Source organism: Akebia trifoliata, chromosome 3 (assembly GCF_017979445.1).
Source record: "Akebia trifoliata isolate Shusen 1 chromosome 3, ASM1797944v1, whole genome shotgun sequence".
Classification (NCBI taxonomy): domain Eukaryota; kingdom Viridiplantae; phylum Streptophyta; class Magnoliopsida; order Ranunculales; family Lardizabalaceae; genus Akebia; species Akebia trifoliata.
Genome location: NC_141377.1, coordinates 37,183,272 through 37,202,371, shown reverse-complemented (window position 1 = coordinate 37,202,371; position 19,100 = coordinate 37,183,272). Strand labels below are relative to the sequence as shown.

At 34.3% G+C, this 19,100-nt stretch overlaps 2 protein-coding genes and 1 non-coding gene across 6 annotated transcripts; 1 reads left to right on the top strand and 2 right to left on the bottom strand.

Annotated features, from left to right (window-relative positions):
* The first annotated feature begins 1,433 nt into the window (after positions 1-1,433).
* LOC147406718 (DNAse I-like superfamily protein) lies at positions 1,434-10,847 on the top strand. Of its 2 annotated transcripts, XM_086434892.1 has the most exons (11): positions 1,434-1,787; positions 1,891-2,002; positions 2,156-2,206; positions 3,870-3,954; positions 5,844-5,948; positions 6,040-6,895; positions 7,793-7,977; positions 8,326-8,434; positions 8,537-8,679; positions 9,319-9,553; positions 10,115-10,847. In XM_086434892.1, exons 1-11 carry the CDS (start codon positions 1,758-1,760, stop codon positions 10,136-10,138), a joined length of 1,935 nt encoding a protein of 644 aa, XP_086291018.1. In that variant the 5' UTR covers positions 1,434-1,757; the 3' UTR covers positions 10,139-10,847. The 2 variants fall into 2 exon arrangements, with proteins under 2 accessions (XP_086291018.1, XP_086291019.1); XM_086434893.1 differs by lacking the exons at positions 1,434-1,787; positions 1,891-2,002; positions 2,156-2,206; positions 3,870-3,954 and adding an exon at positions 5,398-5,730.
* Positions 10,848-11,070: 223 nt separating this feature from the next.
* Positions 11,071-11,141, bottom strand: TRNAG-GCC (transfer RNA glycine (anticodon GCC)). Its single transcript has one exon. It is a non-coding gene; the product is annotated as a tRNA-Gly (tRNA).
* A 2,149-nt stretch (positions 11,142-13,290) lies between these two features.
* On the bottom strand, positions 13,291-18,699 carry CK1 (choline kinase 1). 3 transcript variants are annotated; one of them, XM_086434889.1, is made up of 8 exons: positions 18,541-18,699; positions 17,374-17,822; positions 15,793-15,914; positions 15,506-15,701; positions 15,126-15,243; positions 14,928-14,975; positions 14,291-14,391; positions 13,291-13,634 (listed from the first exon to the last, which is right to left on the bottom strand). In XM_086434889.1, exons 1-8 carry the CDS (start codon positions 18,653-18,655, stop codon positions 13,497-13,499), a joined length of 1,287 nt encoding a protein of 428 aa, XP_086291015.1. In that variant the 5' UTR covers positions 18,656-18,699; the 3' UTR covers positions 13,291-13,496. The 3 variants fall into 3 exon arrangements, with proteins under 3 accessions (XP_086291015.1, XP_086291016.1, XP_086291017.1); XM_086434890.1 differs by lacking the exon at positions 18,541-18,699 and adding an exon at positions 18,184-18,452; XM_086434891.1 differs by lacking the exon at positions 18,541-18,699 and adding an exon at positions 18,053-18,171.
* Between the last annotated feature and the right edge of the window lie 401 nt (positions 18,700-19,100).

Genomic DNA, 19,100 nt, shown 5'->3' with positions numbered 1-19,100 from the left:
GTTTTTATCTCCAACAATAATATATAAAACATTACTAATTTTTATTTTATAAAGAAATAAATATTTTCTATTTTAATAATTGGAAGTTTTTATGCTAGATTATATTTAGGGTATGTTTGATTGCACATGGAAAATGGGTGGAAAATCAATTTCAATGGAAAATGACATTTTTCAAGTGTTTGATTGCACATGGAAATGGAAATTCATTTTCCACCCCATTCAAAAAGTCCACTAAATCATGGATTTCACTTTCCCACCCATATGGGTGGGAAAATGAAATCCACCCATATTTTCCATCATCAATTCTATCCTACCACCACCACTACCACCACCACCACCACCTTTACACTAAACTCGCTGTCGTTGTCATCGCCGTCTCCGACCACCTTCTCTCTCTCTTTTTCTCCATCCCTCACTTCCTCTGCCACCACTATCACCACGTTCTCCCCCCATCTTCCTCACTTACTTCCGTCATCACTATCGTAGCCGCCGCTACCGTCGCCGTCGCCGTCATCGTCGCCATCGTCGTCGTCGTCGCCATCGCTGTCGTCGTTGCCATCGACGTCACCACCGTCGCCATTGTCGTCGTCGTCGCCGCATCCTCCCCCCTCCCTCTTCTTCGTCATCTTCTTCTTCCTCTCCCTCTCCTCTCATCTTCTTCCTCCTTCTCCTCTTCTTCTTTTTTCTCATATTTTTTCCATGATTTTATCCAAGTGAAATCAAACAATGGAATTTGATTTTCCAACCCTACCTATTTTCCACAACTAATTTTCCATGGATTTCAAAGTCCATGGAAAGTAACTTTCCATGCAATCAAACATACCCTTATAGTAAAATATAACTATACTCTCTAATCTTGGTGGATGGTGGGGTGGGAACGGAATTGAATTGAAGACCTCTCCCTTTTTGAAGGGAGGCACTAACCACTACACCCAACACCATTGATTACTAGATACTATATTTTAAATAATCACTCTGCATTATGTAAAATAGTACAAAATTTATTTAAGAATAAAATTATTTCAACAATTTTATTTGCTTATTATACTAAGACATCATGACAAATCATCTCATCTTGTCTCGGATTGGTCACCGACACTATCAAGGTGGCTTACCTAAATTATCCCGAGTCATCTCGTTCTCCAATCATTTTTAAAGAGTCGTGTTAGAGTGACCTCATTTCGAACTATTTTGACATAGAGGCACACAGTATCATAGCCACCTTTCACTCGTATCTCGATGAAAAATATCTATGGTTTTTAACACACTTCCAAGTCAAAGAAAGTGGAAAATGAGGTCTTTATTTTTAAAATCATGAAATAAAAAAAATTGGAAGAAAAGACATGACTCACTCTTTCAAGTTTCAAAAGGAAAAATTAAAAGATAGTCTTTATTAGATAATATTATAAAAGCATTGACCCAACTTTAAATGCGTGAAAATCGATCCTACTTTACCTTCCCTTCCTCATACAATAGAACTCGTTTTTCATATTTATTTGATTATCAGAAAAAAGGATGCAAAATCCAAATTGCGGATCTTTCTTCAAAAGTACAGTTTATCTTTTTTACGACAGAGGGCAGTTATTATAACGTACTTCTTCACAGACATCCCTTCAAATCTCTCTGTTTTTCTTATTAGAGTCGGACACAGAGCAACTGAAAAACAGAGACTAAGAAAGAGAGCTATATATAGAGAGAGAGAACTGAAACTTTTACTTTTTTTTCTCTTAATTTCTCTACTTCTCACTACTGCATCAATGAAGCAAGGCACAAGAAAACAAAAAGAGGTATTGTTCTTCAGTTATTCTCATCTGGGTTTCTATTTATTTATTTATAATTTTGTTCCTAATGATTTGGATTGAAATATGTTGTTTGGATTACGTTTTATAGATCTTTTGGCCAACAATTGTTCTTAAGAAATGGCTTAACATTAGCACCGACGAATCCAATTTCAGTGCAGACCCATATGAAGGCGACAGTGGTTCTGATTCAGATAATGAAGGTGAGAGAGAAAGAAATTAAAATTAAAAACACCCAGATATCATAAGCTTTACTTTTGATTTTTTTTTTTTTTGGCTAATTCAAAGAGCAGATATTCTATTTTTTGTTTGAATTTTTCCTTTTTGATCCCAATTATGTGATCTTCTTTTGGCAGAATCTCACTTCAGAGAGAAAAAAGGAGACGATGTTCAGTTTGAAAACAATGGTAACATCTGTAATCCAGATTTGATTTTCAATTTCTGTGTTATTTAAAACAATTTAGTTTTTCTTTGTGGGTTCCTGCTGTTAATCAGTAAAACTGGGGACAAGATCCTCTCTTTTTTTTTTTTGTTCTCCCCAATCCAGACCTGTTCAGTAGATTGGTCAACTGATTCTATTGGCACACCAATGTTTGCTTATAACACGCCAATCTTTTTTAAATTCAACGGTTGTATATACTCTATACTGTATAATCTATATAGATTGGTGTGTTATAAGTAAAAGTTAGTGTGTTAATAGAAGCCCTCTTTCAAGAAAGATTATTTAAGGTCTGTTTGTTTAGGAGAAAACTTTGTGGGAAATCAATTTTTCTGAACAAATCCCATTTAAAAAGATGGATTTCGATTTTTGATGTTAGGATCGGCCGCCAAAGACTCAATTGGGTGGCGGCTTCCCAAATTTTCTCATTTTAGAGAGAGATTATTTTCCTGAAAGGTAGATGGAGTTAAAAATTGTTTTCAAGGCAATAATGGGCAAACTATATTTTCCAAAAAAATTGATTTCTCACAGATTTTTTTCTAACAAACAAACAGACCCTTGGTGTAAATAGAACCTTGAAACCATGGGGTTCCCATTTAGTATTTCATTAATACGTGGACTTCACTAAAAATTTCATTCAAAATATAACATTAAATACATCCAACGAAAATTCAGCTTTATTGTAATAAATATAGAGAGCTGCTATTGCCTCACCAACTTTTACTAATGCCACACCAATTCCTATGTAAGTCACGGAAGTGTGTCAATAGTAACTCTCTAAATATATTTATATTACACTTTTAAATGCTACCCATCTCACAAAATTTAAAGAACTCTCATGTTACGTTTTCTTGACTCCGAACCATCCTCACTATAAGACATGTGGCATTTTGAATTTATTTCATGCCCCTACATTTAGGTAAAATTTGAAATACCTCCTTGGAAATGCCACGTGTAATTAATTGGAGAGGGTTTCTTTAAATTTTGATTGATAAGAAAAAATCAAAAACTTTGAAGTATTTAGATTTTAATGATTGTTATATTTCTTATCTTAAATGCATATAAAATTAATTATTAAGAAAACTATCTGGTTTGAATGGACTTCATAGGGTTGAAAAATTTCAATTTCCTAAATTTAAAAAACACACATTATTTCGAGGAAATAATGATATTTTTAAAATTTTGATGAAAATTAATAATTCATTTTTGACAAAAGAAATACACAAATAAATATTTATTTTCATGGAAATTTAGTAGAAAACCAATGTAAGTGTCTATTGATCCTATGCTTGAGTAAGAGAAATATTTCGCAAAAAATATAAAATTATGGAAATAAATACGTTGCTTATGCACAAATATTCAGTCCCAATTTATAATTTTATGTCCTCAAATGAAAATAGTACTATTACAAGTAGAGACAATTCCTCCCCCCAAACCACATATAAAAAGATCTTAACCAGTATCACATTTTTGCCATTTTCGATTAAATTCTTTTTGACTAGATATCCACATTTTGTGCTTTTTTTTAGGTTGATTTGGTACTTTTCTTTGTATAAACATAATTGTTGTATATTGGTTTGTGGCACATAAAATGTTCTTTTATTTGTTAACTTCATGGTTCTTATGTGCAGAAATCTCATCCGAGTCGATTCCTAAGTTACGAAGACGAAATTCAGAGACCCTTCGTGCACAATACATAAACACCAAAGAACTCAGGCATGTCTCTCCTTACTTCATGTATTCTAAAACTATTAGTAATTTCACGAAATAAGGCGGGAAGCCAAAATTACCTTGTCATGTATATTCGTAAAATATTTAGCGTGTAGGTGTTATGGGATATCACCCTTTTGAGTCACGCTGGAGTGGCTTCAAGATTGACCTCATTTCACACTTTTCTGACATGGAGGTGCACACAGAACCATAGATGCTTTTCATCAATTGTATTCTGATGAAAAACATCTATGGTTCTGACACATTCCAGGTCGAAAAAGTGTGAAATGAGGTCAGTTCAGCATTATTCTAAATTTTTTACCAAACATTGTACCTAACATTTAGTTAAATTTACTTTTATACCTTTAGCATGGGTCATTCATTTGAAGTTGAAAAACATGGTTTAAAAGCAAATTTGAACGAGTAACCGAGAAAAACTGATTGCACCCCATCACTTAAAAAATCCCCCTTGTGTACTCCCAAGGAATAAAAACAATTGCACTCCAATCCTTCTACTTCTTTACCTTCCCTTGAAGAGAGAGAGAGAGAGAGAGAGAGCTCCATCTTCATCATTTAACAAAAGACAAATATTAAAAAAAAAAAAAAAGAAGATTTTTTAAAGATTGGGATGATTTATGATTTGCAAGTGCTTGCTTCTTTTAAATAAAGGGCCAGGGTCCTAAACGATTTTTACATAGTACGTAGCCCAATGTGTTTAATTTCCAATCAAAATGTGCCATGTAGACACCGTTTGTTGCTATAGGAATGGAACACCGTTCTGGACCGTGACTCTTAATTAAATGCAAGTTTAACAAGTATTAAGTTTACTTGATGGTGTCATGTTCTTATAGCAACATGAGGTGTCTACATGGCACAATTTGGTTGGATATTTTACACATTGTAGAAAACAGCTGGGTTAGAGAATTTTTTTTTTCCTCACAGAATCCGCAATCCACCAATCACATGAGCCCACGTATATTGAATGGCATCCGTTGTAGGCTTGATGTGTCACACACTGGAGGGTCTGCGAGCGCTGTGACGAAAAATTTTGTGAGCAAAAAATCACTCCTTGTTAGGAGTGTGATGTGTTTTTTACTCCAACCAAAGTGTGCCATGTAATCAGTTACCTTTCCTATAAAATAGGAACGGAACACCTTACCCGATCCTGATTCAATTTAGTTTTATACCTTTAGCATGGGCATTTATTTGAAGTTGAAAAAAATATAAAAGTAACTTTAAATAAAAAATAATACCAAACTGACTTATTAAAATATCGTGATAATCTGACAACCCCACGTGGCACACTCAATCGACTCTTTGACATGACAAGTACGGGAATCTGTACGCATAGTGATACAAAACTGCACTTCCCCATAAAAATCTGTATCCCGAGGGAAGCATGTATCCTTAGGCATACAGATCTATGGTTCCCGAACTTGTCACATCAGAAGAGTCGATTGAGTGTGCCACGTGGGGTAGTCAGATTATGATGATTCTTTATTAAAAAAAGAAAAGAAAAAGACATACACAAGTAAAAAAATCCATAGTTCTGTGCACTTTCCATGCCAATTGACTGTATTTGAATGTCTTTTAGCACGACTTTAAATAAATGCAAGTACAGATGATACCCTATTTGGTAAAAAAAATCAAGAAATAATGATTTTCTGACTCCCCCCTCTGACATACTCCCCTGACGTGGCATGGGTTAGAACCATAGATTTTTCCTCGGGATACAAAACTGCACATATTTATGAGGATGTGGAATTGAGGGATACCATATAGGTGAAGTTCCCAATCTTCAAAATATATCAACTATAGGAATACCTTGTAAGTTACTATTAAGTTGCACAGCATATGCTCCTTGTTTCCTGATCTGCACCTTGTGTTGTTCTCAGGGTTTGTGTGGGGACATGGAATGTTGGAGGAAAACTCCCACCTGATGACCTTAACATCGAAGACTGGTTAGATATGGATGAACATGCTGATATCTACGTGATCGGGTATTGTATTAATTGTCTCCTAAATAAATCAAAACTTGAATTTTCGCGAGGACTTCAATTTCATTTAGTGATTATTTCTTTGTTTTTGTAGTCTTCAAGAGATTGTTCCATTAAATGCTGGGAACATCTTCGGTGCAGAGGACAGCAGACCAATACCGAAATGGGAAAATATAATTCGCGAAACGTTAAACAAAGTAGAACCATTGAAGAAATTTAAAAGCTATAGTGATCCTTCTTCTCCATCAAGGTTCAAGCCGACTGATGATTTCCCAGACATTGAAGATGAAATATTGCATGAAACCGATAGCGATAGTAGTGAATATGGTAACGACGAAGAAATCCATCCGTCACAAAATGAATCTAATGGTTTTGATGTATTAAAGGATGAGCACACCATGGCCTCAATTTGCACATCAAATGCCAACTTAGACACACCAATAGAAGGAGATTTGCAAAGACAATTTTCTTCTCCAAAGAGATTCGATAGGTTAAATTGCCTTAGAATGGAAGATAGTGTGGAAAGTTCAGAAGCATCAATTGCTCAACAAAGAGGAAAATTTACAAGAACTTTTAGTGGGTCAGAACGGATCGGTTTGAGTTGGCCAGAACCACCATTGAACTTTCAAGCTCAACGCTCTTTAGATAAACCAAAGTCATTCAAATCAGTTAAATCCTTTAGAGCAACCAAGTCTTTAAGAACATATAATTCTTTCAAACCATCTATGAATTGGGACAACAGAGTGTCAGAAGATTTAGCTTCGCTTGCAGAAATTGATCTAGAATCCATTATATATCGCAAGAGAAAATCAGCTTTTGTAAGGATAGTTAGTAAGCAAATGGTTGGGATTTTCCTCTCTATATGGGTTCGTAGAAACTTGCGTCGACACATTCAGAATTTGAAGGTATCTACTGTCGGCGTTGGTGTTATGGGCTACATTGGCAACAAGGTCAATTCAAATTCTTGTCCATCCTTATAAATTTCATTCCCTTTTATAGCTTTTTTAGATCAAGAATGTAATGTCTATATATGCCTAATTGACTTTATTTAAAAATAATATAATACTTGTGGACAATAATGCTCTTACAAATATAACTAATCACCAAAATGTGTTACCTTTTTTTTTTTTTTTTTTTAAAATATATATATATTCTCTAGAGATGTCAACTACTTGATTCATCCTTATAGTAATTAAGGAGTAGGATGCATGGTATTAACTTGTGCACTCAGGGCACATGATAAGGTGCATTTAATGCATCGATAAAAGATCAGGATCCAGAACGGTGTCTACGTGGCATGTTTAGATAGGAGGTCAAGACACATTGGGCTCCTAACCAAGCTGTTTTCTTTGTTTCATGCAGCCCAATGCACTTATTCTCCAATAAACATGTGCCATGTAGGCATTGTGTTCTGCTATAGGAACATGACACTGTTTTGGATCGCGAAGCTGCTGTGTTTGGATTGAGAGAAATGGAGAGAAGAGAAAATAAATGAGTTTCTCTCCTTTTCTCCTGTTTGGATTGTTAAGTGGGAAGAGGAGAAAAAATGGTGACTTTTCTTTCTCTCCAAAAGTGGAGAGAAATGGAGAGATACCCTTTTAAAATATTTTATAAATCTAACTCTGCCCCTAGTTCTCTTTTAAGATATTTTTAAATTTTCAAAGTTGTCCCAATTTCTCTCCTCTTCTTTTAATTGGTTTCTTTTCTCTCCACTTCTCCCAACCCAAACAAAGTGTTACAAACCCTTTTCACCAAAGAATTGTTCTCTTTTAATAACACTTAAAATATCCTTGATAATGCCATTATGAAAATATCTTAATTTTTTCTTTTTTTTGGTTAAATTACAGGGATCAATATCTGTGAGCATGTCTATATATCAAACACTATTTTGTTTTATCTGTACTCACCTAACAGCAGGTGAAAAAGAGGGAGATGAACTTAAAAGAAATGCCGATGTGCAAGAAATACATCGAAGAACCCAATTTCGATCCTTTTCTGGAAGTGGCTTCCCACAAACCATCCGTGACCATGAGTAAGAGCAAAAAATATATAGATATTTTTTTTTTCTGAATATTTACTTATCTGAAATTCTGGAATATTTACTCTTATACTCTTACCTTGGGCATTTAATTTGAAATTGAAATAAGGGTATAAAAGTAATTAAAAATCAATGCAAGTTCAATGGGTACCCTATTTGATAAAAACATTTCATTAGCATGTTGGGGATACCCCTGATTTACTATATATTTTAAAAGCATATATGCATGTCTTTTGGGCTACTTTTCCCTAAAATCAATCTTTTGAAAGACCAAATTGACCTTTATATCCCCTATTTTTATGTTATATTACTATAAAATAACTACTAATATCGTCTTTGCAGAAGAATTATTTGGTTGGGTGATCTGAATTATCGAATCAATTTAACATATGAGAAGACAAAGGAACTCATCTCCAGAAAAGAGTGGAATAAGTTGCTTGAGAAGGACCAAGTAAGTTGACCTTAATAATACCCTCTATCATTGGAATATTATTGGTTGTCAACTTTGACCGATGTCTATATATATTGATGATCTTTGAACTTATTATGGCAGCTAGTACGAGAATTAAGAAAAGGTCGAGCATTTGATGGATGGACAGAAGGTACTTTAAACTTCCCCCCGACGTACAAATATGAACTTAATTCAGAGAAGTACTATGGAGAGGATCCGAAGGTTGGGAGGCGCACGCCTGCATGGTAAGCTTTTGAATAATTATTTCTTATCAAGAACTTCAAGTCATTATTTCCAATTGTTGGATTTTCTTTATATGTACTGTTTGCCAACGAAAAATCATTTAATCTATCTATAAATATTTATTTTTTTTATATTATAGTTATTTTAATTATTTATTGTAATAAGGTACATATTAATACATCAAATACATATAAGAAAGTGTATTTTTTCAAAACTATGGGTCAAGACACGTTTTTTAAAATATTTATCAAAAGGGGTTATATGCTTGTTTTGGTATTTATTTACCAAATAATGATTTTCTGACTCCCCCCTCTGACATACTCTCCTGACGTGGTATGTGCTAGAACCATAGATTTTTTTTCCTTGGGATACAAAACTGCACATATTTATGGGGATGTCCAGTTGTGTATCCCGAGAAAAATCTATAGTTCTAGCACATGCCGCGTCAAGAGAGTATGTCAGAGGGGGGAGTCAGAAAATCACGACTCTTATATATCCAAACATGGTTTTGGAGTTTGCTTACATCCTCTATTGTAGGATTGAATGTTAGCGTTCCCCTAGTTAAATTCTACAAAGTTTCCTATAACAATTATAAGATTCTGATCATGTAGAAGCATTTCTATCATGTTCTCATCATTCAGGTGTGACCGCATTCTTTCATTCGGAAAGGGACTAAAGCTATTGAATTATAAGAGGAACGAGAAGACGTTTTCGGATCATAGACCAGTGACTGCCATTTACATGGCTGAGGTTGAGATATTCTGCCATAGGAAGCTACAAAAGGCCCTCACATTCACAGATGCAGAACTAGAAGATGGGGAGGTTGTACAAAATCTGGATATCGATGTTGGGATGAGCCGATTAAGGTTTGGAGAGGTAAGTATACTTCCTTATGTGTAGATAAGTATACATGACTTTGAATAGGCCATGGATCCAAAGTCCATGACACATCATTGTCACTATTGCAAGTGTCTTTATATCTGATCTTATTTCTTCAATCAACATACTTTCGGGGTCTTATTCTCACTTGTTTAGAACCTTCGAGTAACACATTTGTTCTAACTAGGCTTGTAATTGTCTTTAGTTGCACATGATCAAGCCATCCCAAGTGATTTTTTCTTAGTTTATTTTCACGAATTTGTATGTTCATCTCTAATTTTATCTTTCTTAGTCTTTTCACTCATCCATATGAGGATCCTCAATCTCTTCTATGTTGAATTTATGGATATGCTGCTTCTTGATTGCCTAACATTTAGCTTCATAATAGCATAGCCGGTGTTATTGCCATCTTATAGGATTTTTCTTATAATTTAATTGGGATATGTCAATCACCCATGTTCTGCATGAATTCATGGATGAGTCACTTTTCTGTCGGACGCTCTTTCTCATTTGATCTCTCTGTCTCTCACCAAATGTATCGGTTGTTTGTTGTTGCAGGATATTTCTGGTTGGGAGCGTTAGGATGTCAGTCTTATATACGTAGTAAAGCTCAAAAATATATATATATAGGGTGGCGTTCTTTTGACAAAATCCTAGACAAGATTCTAGACAAAGCATTTTGTCTTATATGGGCTAAAAACTTCATAATGGGCTGATTTTTTTTGTGAGGATGATCTTTATGATGAGAAAATCATCCTCACAAAAAATCAACAAAAATTTCTAACCTTAATTTATAAGATGAAGAATCATAAACCGTCAATTTTTATTGTTAGTTTGTAACCACTTTTCAGAGGGTTCGAAGTTTCAGAATTGGCTGATTTTTTGTGAGGATGATCTACTAACTATAGATATCATCTTCACAAAAAATCATTCCATTCTGAAACATTTTAGCCATATAAGACAAAACTTTGTCTAGAATGTTGGCTAGGATTTTGTCAAAAGAACGCTACCCATATATATATATATATATATATGATTGAAGAGTCAGTGAGTTCCCAACTTGTCGAGTTCTCAATGCCATTCCCTTATTTTTACATCTATTCCATTTGATTTGGTCACGTCTTGGTTGATAATGTATACTATCATCATCATTGTAAAATCCGTATCTTTAGAAGTTCAACCATGGCTTTTGTATACGAGGTATCTATATATGGTTATGTTTATAGAAGAAATAATGTGAAAAGAAAAAAAACATGGTTTCCATGTGCCGATCAGTATTAGAAATGTCAAATTTGAGTTTTATTTTTTATTTCAAGTACAAGATTGGGACTTAGGAGACGAGAAAAGGTCGATTCAAAATCCATAAAAAAGAAAAAGAAATATTTGGTTTGTTCATCAAAGATTTGTGTATAAATCTCTGCCCAATAGGCACAGCAATTGCAGCATTTGCAAGTACTCAGCTTTACACATTAGATGAGAACTAAAAGCAAAAAACTTCACTATAAAAGGAAATTTGCACCAGCCGGGAATCGAACCCGGGTCTGTACCGTGGCAGGGTACTATTCTACCACTAGACCACTGGTGCAATTTCATGTATGATGTGTCACTAAATTTAAATTTGTGACCTTGGAGACACTTGATACAGAAGTCTATAGTTGTCATTTGATGTATGTTTTCTAAATGAATAAAATATCCGTTTCTGATCCCAATACTGCACAGTTTCTAGGTTGATACTGAGCATTTCATTATTTTCTCTTTTCTTCCAAAATATTAACCATGGATCTACACCATACATGTCACCTTTGAGATGAGCATAAACTCGAAACTCGATCAACAAGTTGTAAATTATTTTCTCGAGTGGTGATCTGAGGAGATAGTTGCATCCATCCATCAAAAAGAAATAGAATGGTCCAAATCAAATTGTAATGAAAATGGATTCTATCAAATTCCTAAAAATCATGTATATGATTGTGTAGGTAAAAAAGTTTACCTCACCCCAAGACTCGAATCTCGATGAAAATCTTCCTTTTTTTTTTTTTTAAAAAAAGTCTCAAAACTAGGAAGGGTTTCCAATCAAGTTGGCTAGAAATTCAAAAGAATGAGTTAGAGAATGAATCCAAAGTCCCTTACTTGTGTATTCCTTTCTATAGAGACTTGGAGAATCCTTCTTCTTTTGATAACCTTCTTGACAAAGATTTTGACAATCTTCCTTTATCTTCGGTATCTTTCTCCACTTAGAACATTCTAATCTTGTCATTTTTCATCCCACATTGATTGAGGACTCTTTCTGACTTGATCTCCTTTTATGCCATCCTTCTTCATAAATAGAATCTTAAAGATCTCCCTGTTAAGTTCCGCATGAATCACAATCTTTTCACGTGTCACTCTACACAAATCCTTTTTAGAACTCAAAAGGGTAGACACGTCGAGACTTCCGCTTAAACACCTTTTAACAAGGATAAGTAATACATGTTTGTCTTAATTCATCTTACTCATGCAATAGTAGTCACGTGGAAGTTTCCTATTGATCTACGTTACCAGGTGTAATTATGCTACTGCAAACTACAGATTACGGCAAGGATTTAAAAAAAAAAAAAAAGTATATACAATACTTGAGTTGAGCTATATTTTCAAATGATTTGGTTGACTTGAGCATTGGAATGCAATCGACTCGAAACCCACCCAATGTGCCGAACAAGGGACTGCCGACCGAAAGGATCTCAACAATTCATCCACTGCCTCGGGTTTCCTCTTTGTCAAATGTTTCTTGTCGTAATTTCTTTCATCCATTAATCGACATCATGTTGCACTCACTTTCATAGTGGATAATAAGTTAATGCTTCACGTTTTGTCGTCTCAAAGTGAAATGTGCTCTTCCATACAATTATGTCTAAAGTCTTGTGCTAATATAGGTATTAGTAATTGTACAAAGCATACTTATGGGGTGAGCCAACTATTGAAAGGACCAAACAGTGTCCCATGTAGCAATATTTGGCAAGACCAAAGCACAATAAGGGTATTAGTAATTGTAGATGACATACTTTGGGGTCTCACTCCATGTCGTATTAATTGCTACACTTATGCCTAATCAAGTCACAAAAATGCCATAAAGACCTTCATGAGGACAAACCAATTCAAGCAATGTGGTACTGTAGAAGATGCCACATCTGATGATCTAACATTACATGCATTTTCAATCATTTTTCTACGTGATAAGCACGATACATACATTGTACAGGATGTCATGCATATTGGTATATCATATAATTGACCACACTATCTTAATAACTCACCGGGCAGACTTCATCAATACATGGCACAAGATAGAGAATAAGGTTTGGTGGTTGGAGAGGAGATCCATGTATACCCAAATAATATCGTGAGAACCATTCTACTATTATCCATTCAAGATCACTAATGGGAGAATGTGTCAAGCTTCGGTGACACATTTGCCACACGTTACCAATCTCAAATATGAGCCTGCAACATTGATGCTAGTCATAGTGAATCAAAAGGATTAAAAACTTCATATCACCCCATATTTCTATAAATAGATCTTTAAAAACAACCAAGAAAGAACTCTTGAAGGATGCACAACAAGAAAGAATACTCAGAGATCTTTAACTACAAGTATTAAACCACTTGATACATTGAAGATGAAAGTAACAATGAGATTTAAATTTGATAAAAGAAAAAAAACTATAAGATTCTAATTTGATAAAGAAAATATAAGGTGTCATAAACCATCAAGGGAATCCAATTAAAAGTTTCAAGCTGTGATTTATTTATCTGAAACAATACAATATTCACAGGAAGTCAATGTTATTCTACAGCGGTCAAACTCCAATCTTCAGAGCAACTCAAAATACAATATACAGGGTATTTTGTGAACTGAATATACTTGCAGTAATGAAGGACTAATAATTCAGGTTCTGAGAAACTACTGCACAAAACCATTAACACCATTATCTGTGGGAGCTCTATAAGAACCCAAGAATCTAGGCTTCCTCAACCAGTACTGCTGAAACCTTTGCCTTGCATACTCCATGTAATCAAAGTCAATTTCATTTACATGTTCCTGTAAATCAAGGATAAACCAGTGGATTAAAATTATAAATTCCAACAAACGAAGAGGACGTGAATTCCTCCAGCACCCAAAAAAGCTTCATCTAGGAGATTTCTTTGCTCAAAATCAAGTATACCAGGTGACTGCAACAACAATCCTCTGTAAAATTTTAGAGAGCTGATATTGGAACCCCAACTTTTACTTATTAAACGCCAATTAAAATGAAAAAAAGAGAGTCAATGACTGAGAATAAGTAGAAGTTGGGGTGCCAATAGAAACTCTCTCACTTTTTTGTTTGGATTTCTATTTTTTAGATTTAGGATTTTATATGAGCTTAATCCTAATTGTAAAAACTGTTGAAGTTGTTGAATGTGTTATAATGCTTTGCAATGTTGAGGTAATAACTTGAACCAAGCTTTCTTAATGTTTGAATGGTGTGTTTTAATCTCTGATTAGGGTGTGATAAATAATTTAAGAAATGGGGTGTAATAAGTAAAAGTTGGGGTGCCAATAGCATCTCTCAAATTTTATTAAACTTTTTTTTCGATGATCACACCCAAAAAAATATGCAAGATCATAAACTCCGGACCAAGCTAATGGCACAATATGCATGCATATGATGTGACATGCATGAGTAAGGCAATAATGAAAGCAAAGGTGGCACTTACTGAAATGATTCCCCATAAGCCCCAATGTAGATGGCTTGCAAGAGTATACTTCTCCGCTTCTTGGACTAGATGCTCCACTTCCACATTGTTGGGTTCGTTGCCTACAAGAGGATGAAGGGTGCTATTAGAGAGAACTCATCATCATTTTGGAAAATTTACTATAATAAGGCCACAATATTATCTTAAGAAACAATCGAAGTCAAAAAAAAATTGCTTTTCTATGTTTAGAATAACTCAGAAGAAAATGTATTTATGTAGAAAAAATGAAATACAAGAGTGATCTGACTGATATATCACTCGTCTTGGTTCTTCTATTGAACTAAATGAACTGCTGGCCATAGGACTTACGGGTAGAGTACTTGTTGACAAACCTCTTCAAAATATTGCAAGCTTCTGTTGAGGGTTAGAACTTGAGATGTATGGGGACACCTCATATTCTAGGACTTCTATTGAGGGTTAGAACTTGTGATGTATGGAGATTGATCGTCAATGATTGATTGGATCTTGACCAAAGTTTGAGGGATCGAGAACACGTAACATCTTGTTTTAGAAAGCTTTATGCAAACCAACATGAAGTCTACACATTGCATACCATAAAAAGAAATGCATTGAACAGAAAACTAAATCAACAACTTACCTGAAGAACTCAGATAAACATAGGCAAATCTTTGCCGCTCCTCCAAACCTGTTACATAGATAAGCAAAGAAAAGCAAGCTTAATTATACCTGCTATTCAGTCTAACTCTTCCTAGTACGAATAAATTGCATTGCTATCTTATTAATAAAATGGATGCAATGAAATACAAGAAATAGCTGAATTTCAAAGATAACTCACCTGGGTATTTATCGAAGTCTAAAATATGGGGTGTTTCAGAATGATAATCAGCAGCCATTTCACAGAAGTGATTTGCAAGATCGTAGGCAACCGGATTGTAACTTGCATACTCATAGTCCTGTAAAATTGAGAACAGACAATTATTAAGCACACCAAACTTTCATCATCATCATAATAATATATTAATAATAATGTCTTATGCAGTTTGAATGAAAGTTCATTATCAAGTAACATAGTCTTCCTCTTAAGGCAAGAGGGAAGGATATTTCTATATTGGGAAAGAATTCAGGGGAAGACCACCGGTAATATTTTTTTTTTGATAATGATCTTGCAGAGGACTCCATGTAAATAATTAACTATAAGTGGAATAAGAAACTTACAATTATTGTTATCAATCTGGTCTCTTCATCGATCATGATATTCCCATATTGCAAATCATTATGGCAAAATCCTATGCTTTGGTTCTCTTGCGATAATATCTTTTCCAAGACAGAAATTTCGACCTCTATGGTATCCAAATTAAATGACAAAGCTTCTTCAGGAGAACAGAAACGCTTGGCTGCATTAAGCCAGTTTCTGAAAAGTAACAGGTATTGAGACAATTAATTCAGTTTATATATTTTCATATAAAGAAGGTGAGCTTAGATTTAGGCCAAGAAGTATGTACTTCATTCTATTCCAGATGATTACATTCCTCGAACCAGGCATATCAAGACCATGGAACTCCCTCAATTTGGCTGCTATTAAAGCAGAAACTTCTGGATCCCGCAAATCGGGTGCTGATAATGTCTGGAATTCACAATTGACATGGCAGAGAAGATATATTATTAGTTTAACAAAGGTTGTAATTGTAAAAGGACACTGACGATTAAAGATATTAGCTCAACAGCTATAAACTTTGCTGCAATCATCCAAAAACTCGAAACCAAATTTAAAGTCTAGAAAGTTAGTAGGTAAAGATACCTTAGTCTCAATTGCTCCAAACCATTAATGTAGATTAAAAAAAGTTAATATGGTTTTCTAGCATTTACATCAATGAAACCTTTAATATTTTCAGAGCTAGTTCAGTGATACTTGTTACAATAAACAATTTTACATATTTTTGCGGATAAACCAAAACAAATAAATATTTAGGAGCTAAGAAAATACCAGGGTATCATGGATTGTAGTCACCTAGATGAACTAATTTTTGGTTCTAAGAGATTTCCTAGGAAAGGACCGGGACCATCATATGGTCGATCCTCGCATCTTATTTCGGACTTTTATAGTTATATAATCGTGTTTACAGTTTTATTGACAAAAACCTTATAGCATTCATTGTAATCTCCAAAGCCTTGTCCCAAAGATATGGGTTCAGCTAAAAAAAATCTTGTTCCTCCACTTGGTTTTGTCCAGAGCCACATCTTCAGTTATTGAAAGTGTGTACGTATCTGCCTAAACTATCTCAATCCATGTTCTTTTGGTCCCTCCTACGACCCTTTTAGAACCTTAAAGGTGTATATTCCTTCTAACTGGAGCGGGAAGTGGGCCCAAACCATCTCAATCCACTTTCTCTTAATGTTGGCCTCTGTTAAGCATGCCCAGAAGCGTGCTTCTGAGAATCATGCTATTCATTATTTGTTCCCAAAGACACAAAATTTGTGAAACTATAACAAATTTAATGTCTCAAATAAGATGAAAAAACTTTCTAAACCCTACACACCTAAGAAGAACTTTTTTTTTGAATTTCCATAGGCGTATTAATAGAAAACTTTCCAAATCTTAATATGTGCTACAGTCTAAGGAAAAATGCACATATGCCAAGTCTGGTTTGAGTCCTACACACGTAAGAAGAACTTTTGATTCTGAAGAGAATCTGGTTCCTTAGTTCCATGTATGACAGTTCAACATTATCTTTCCTTTTGTTTTCCTTATTCGGGATAGATTATGAAATCGAGATTCGATAAACATTGAAGCAATATGAGGTATCTGAATTGATAAAAGAAATGGGTGTTCCCAATGATTTTTTTTTTTTTTTTTAATTTTGGAGGCATAGCTTTGTCTTGCTCAAAATTTCACTGTGGTTACTACAGATAGAGGAATTCTTTTTCTTTATTTCAATTTTAAAACAAAACTGTTGGATCACCTTGAGTTCTAAAATCAATTTGATAACAAAGGTCACTACAGCTAAGCAGGAAAATAAATGCATCAAAGTAGAACATATTCTGAAAAATCCAAATTAAATTAAAAAAAAAAAAGAAAAACATACCCTTGCATGAATGAACTCTTCAACACGCCCATTTGGGAATCGTCCGAGAAGACGAGGCCCTTGCCCATGTTTCGACATACACTCAAATGTCTTGATCTCATTATCTCGGTCAAAGAAAACCTCAACGCCTTCTCCGTAAATTCGAACCAGAACCTTTCGGGTGAGATTCCCTAATTCTGTTGGCCAATTAATTTGGAAAACTTCATTGGTCATTGCACCCTTTAGGGGGATCACATCCAATGCATTGGAATCGATAACATCGGTCCAATTAGAAGCCAATGAATGTAAAATCTTCTTTGCTTCTCTTGGGATTCGACCTTCACTGTGGTTCACAACATTCTCATTCTTTATACTCATCATAAAATAATCACAAAATCTTCGATTATTTACTGGTGAGTATTTCTTCAGTAAATCAAAATCAATTAAGCTCTTAAGCCACAACCCTTGATCTGAAAAAAAAATTAAAAAAATCAATTCTAACATTCCAAAGAAAATTTTCAATAACTAACACCAGGATATTTAAAAAAAATCTTTTTTAAACAGAGCACAAGATTATAACTCATATCTCAAATATTTTATAAACAGAGTACAAGATTATAACTCAGATTCAAAAGAAACCAAAATAACCAAGTAAATTCATCTAAAACACAAACAAGAAACCTAAAATGATCTCAATTACCAGAATAAATCCCTAAGCCCAACACCTTCTTCAATCAATCTTCATTGATAAAATTGAAATAAAAAAACACTAAATCAAATTCTTAAAGGAAAAAAAAAAATAGAAGTAGATTAAAAGATTGTTAAGAGTACCTAAGCCTGTTAAAATTTATTATTTCTCCTCAAATTTAGAGAAACACAAGAGACATAGATATATAGAACAAGATCAAATAAACCCTATTTTTATCTCTCCACCATTAAAAAAAAACCAGAAGAATATCTCAACAAAATCAGGAAAGAAAGCCTACAAAGTCAAGTAAATTGAAAATCCGCGCTTAAATCCAAAACAGATGATGAAATCAGAAACAAAAGCAGAGAAAAACGCTAACTCCCATTCAAATAGAAAAAACACCCAAAAATCTGACTTTTCATCAACAAATATAAAATTATAAATATTTCCGATTTTCGAGTTCAACGACAGAGAGAGTCATGCAGAGAGAAATTTCGTACGTGAACCAATGGGATATTGACACGTGTAGAAAGCTAGAATTGGGTTTCGAGAGAAGGAGTAGTCTCTTTGGGAAGCGAAATATGGTCTATTGAATGAGTTGCAGCTTCTCCTCATTTATGGGCTATTTTCTCTCTCTCTCTCTCTCTACAACCGGCGACAAAGAAAGAGAAAGAGACGAAATCTCATTGGAGGTTGATATTTTGGGGATTTAAAATTTACCCCCTCCATGTTTTGATGAATATTTAAGATACACCTGTATTTTCAAACTAAGTACATACCCCTTGATCTCAGTCTTTTATAAGAGACTATTGTAAAATGACTTAAGTAACCACATCTTCAATTTCTTATATTTTGGGATTTAAAATCTACCCCTCAATATTTTGATGAATATTTGAGATACAACTGTGTCTTCAAACGGAGGACATACCGTTTGACCTTAGTATTCTCTAAGAGGTTGACAAAAATTGACTTAAATAACCTTATCTTCAACCTCTAGTCAAAACCTTTGATTAATCTTCAATTTCTCGCGTGAAGGTATCTGCTTACTAAGTTGGTTAAA

Bases quoted from the DNA above. Each gene is read 5' to 3' on its own strand.
- CK1 (XM_086434889.1), bottom strand. From the start codon at position 18,655: ATGAGGAGAAGCTGCAACTCATTCAATAGACCATATTTCGCTTCCCAA. The intron at 15,915-17,373 runs GTATGTTTTTCT...TGTGAATTCCAG, and splicing joins AAGAGTTCATTCATGCAAGG to ACATTATCAGCACCCGATTT. The intron at 14,976-15,125 runs GTGAGTTATCTT...TCTATGTAACAG, and splicing joins AGACTTCGATAAATACCCAG to GTTTGGAGGAGCGGCAAAGA.
- LOC147406718 (XM_086434892.1), top strand. From the start codon at position 1,758: ATGAAGCAAGGCACAAGAAAACAAAAAGAG. The intron at 2,207-3,869 runs GTAACATCTGTA...TCTTATGTGCAG, and splicing joins TGTTCAGTTTGAAAACAATG to AAATCTCATCCGAGTCGATT. The intron at 7,978-8,325 runs GTAAGAGCAAAA...TCGTCTTTGCAG, and splicing joins CAAACCATCCGTGACCATGA to AAGAATTATTTGGTTGGGTG.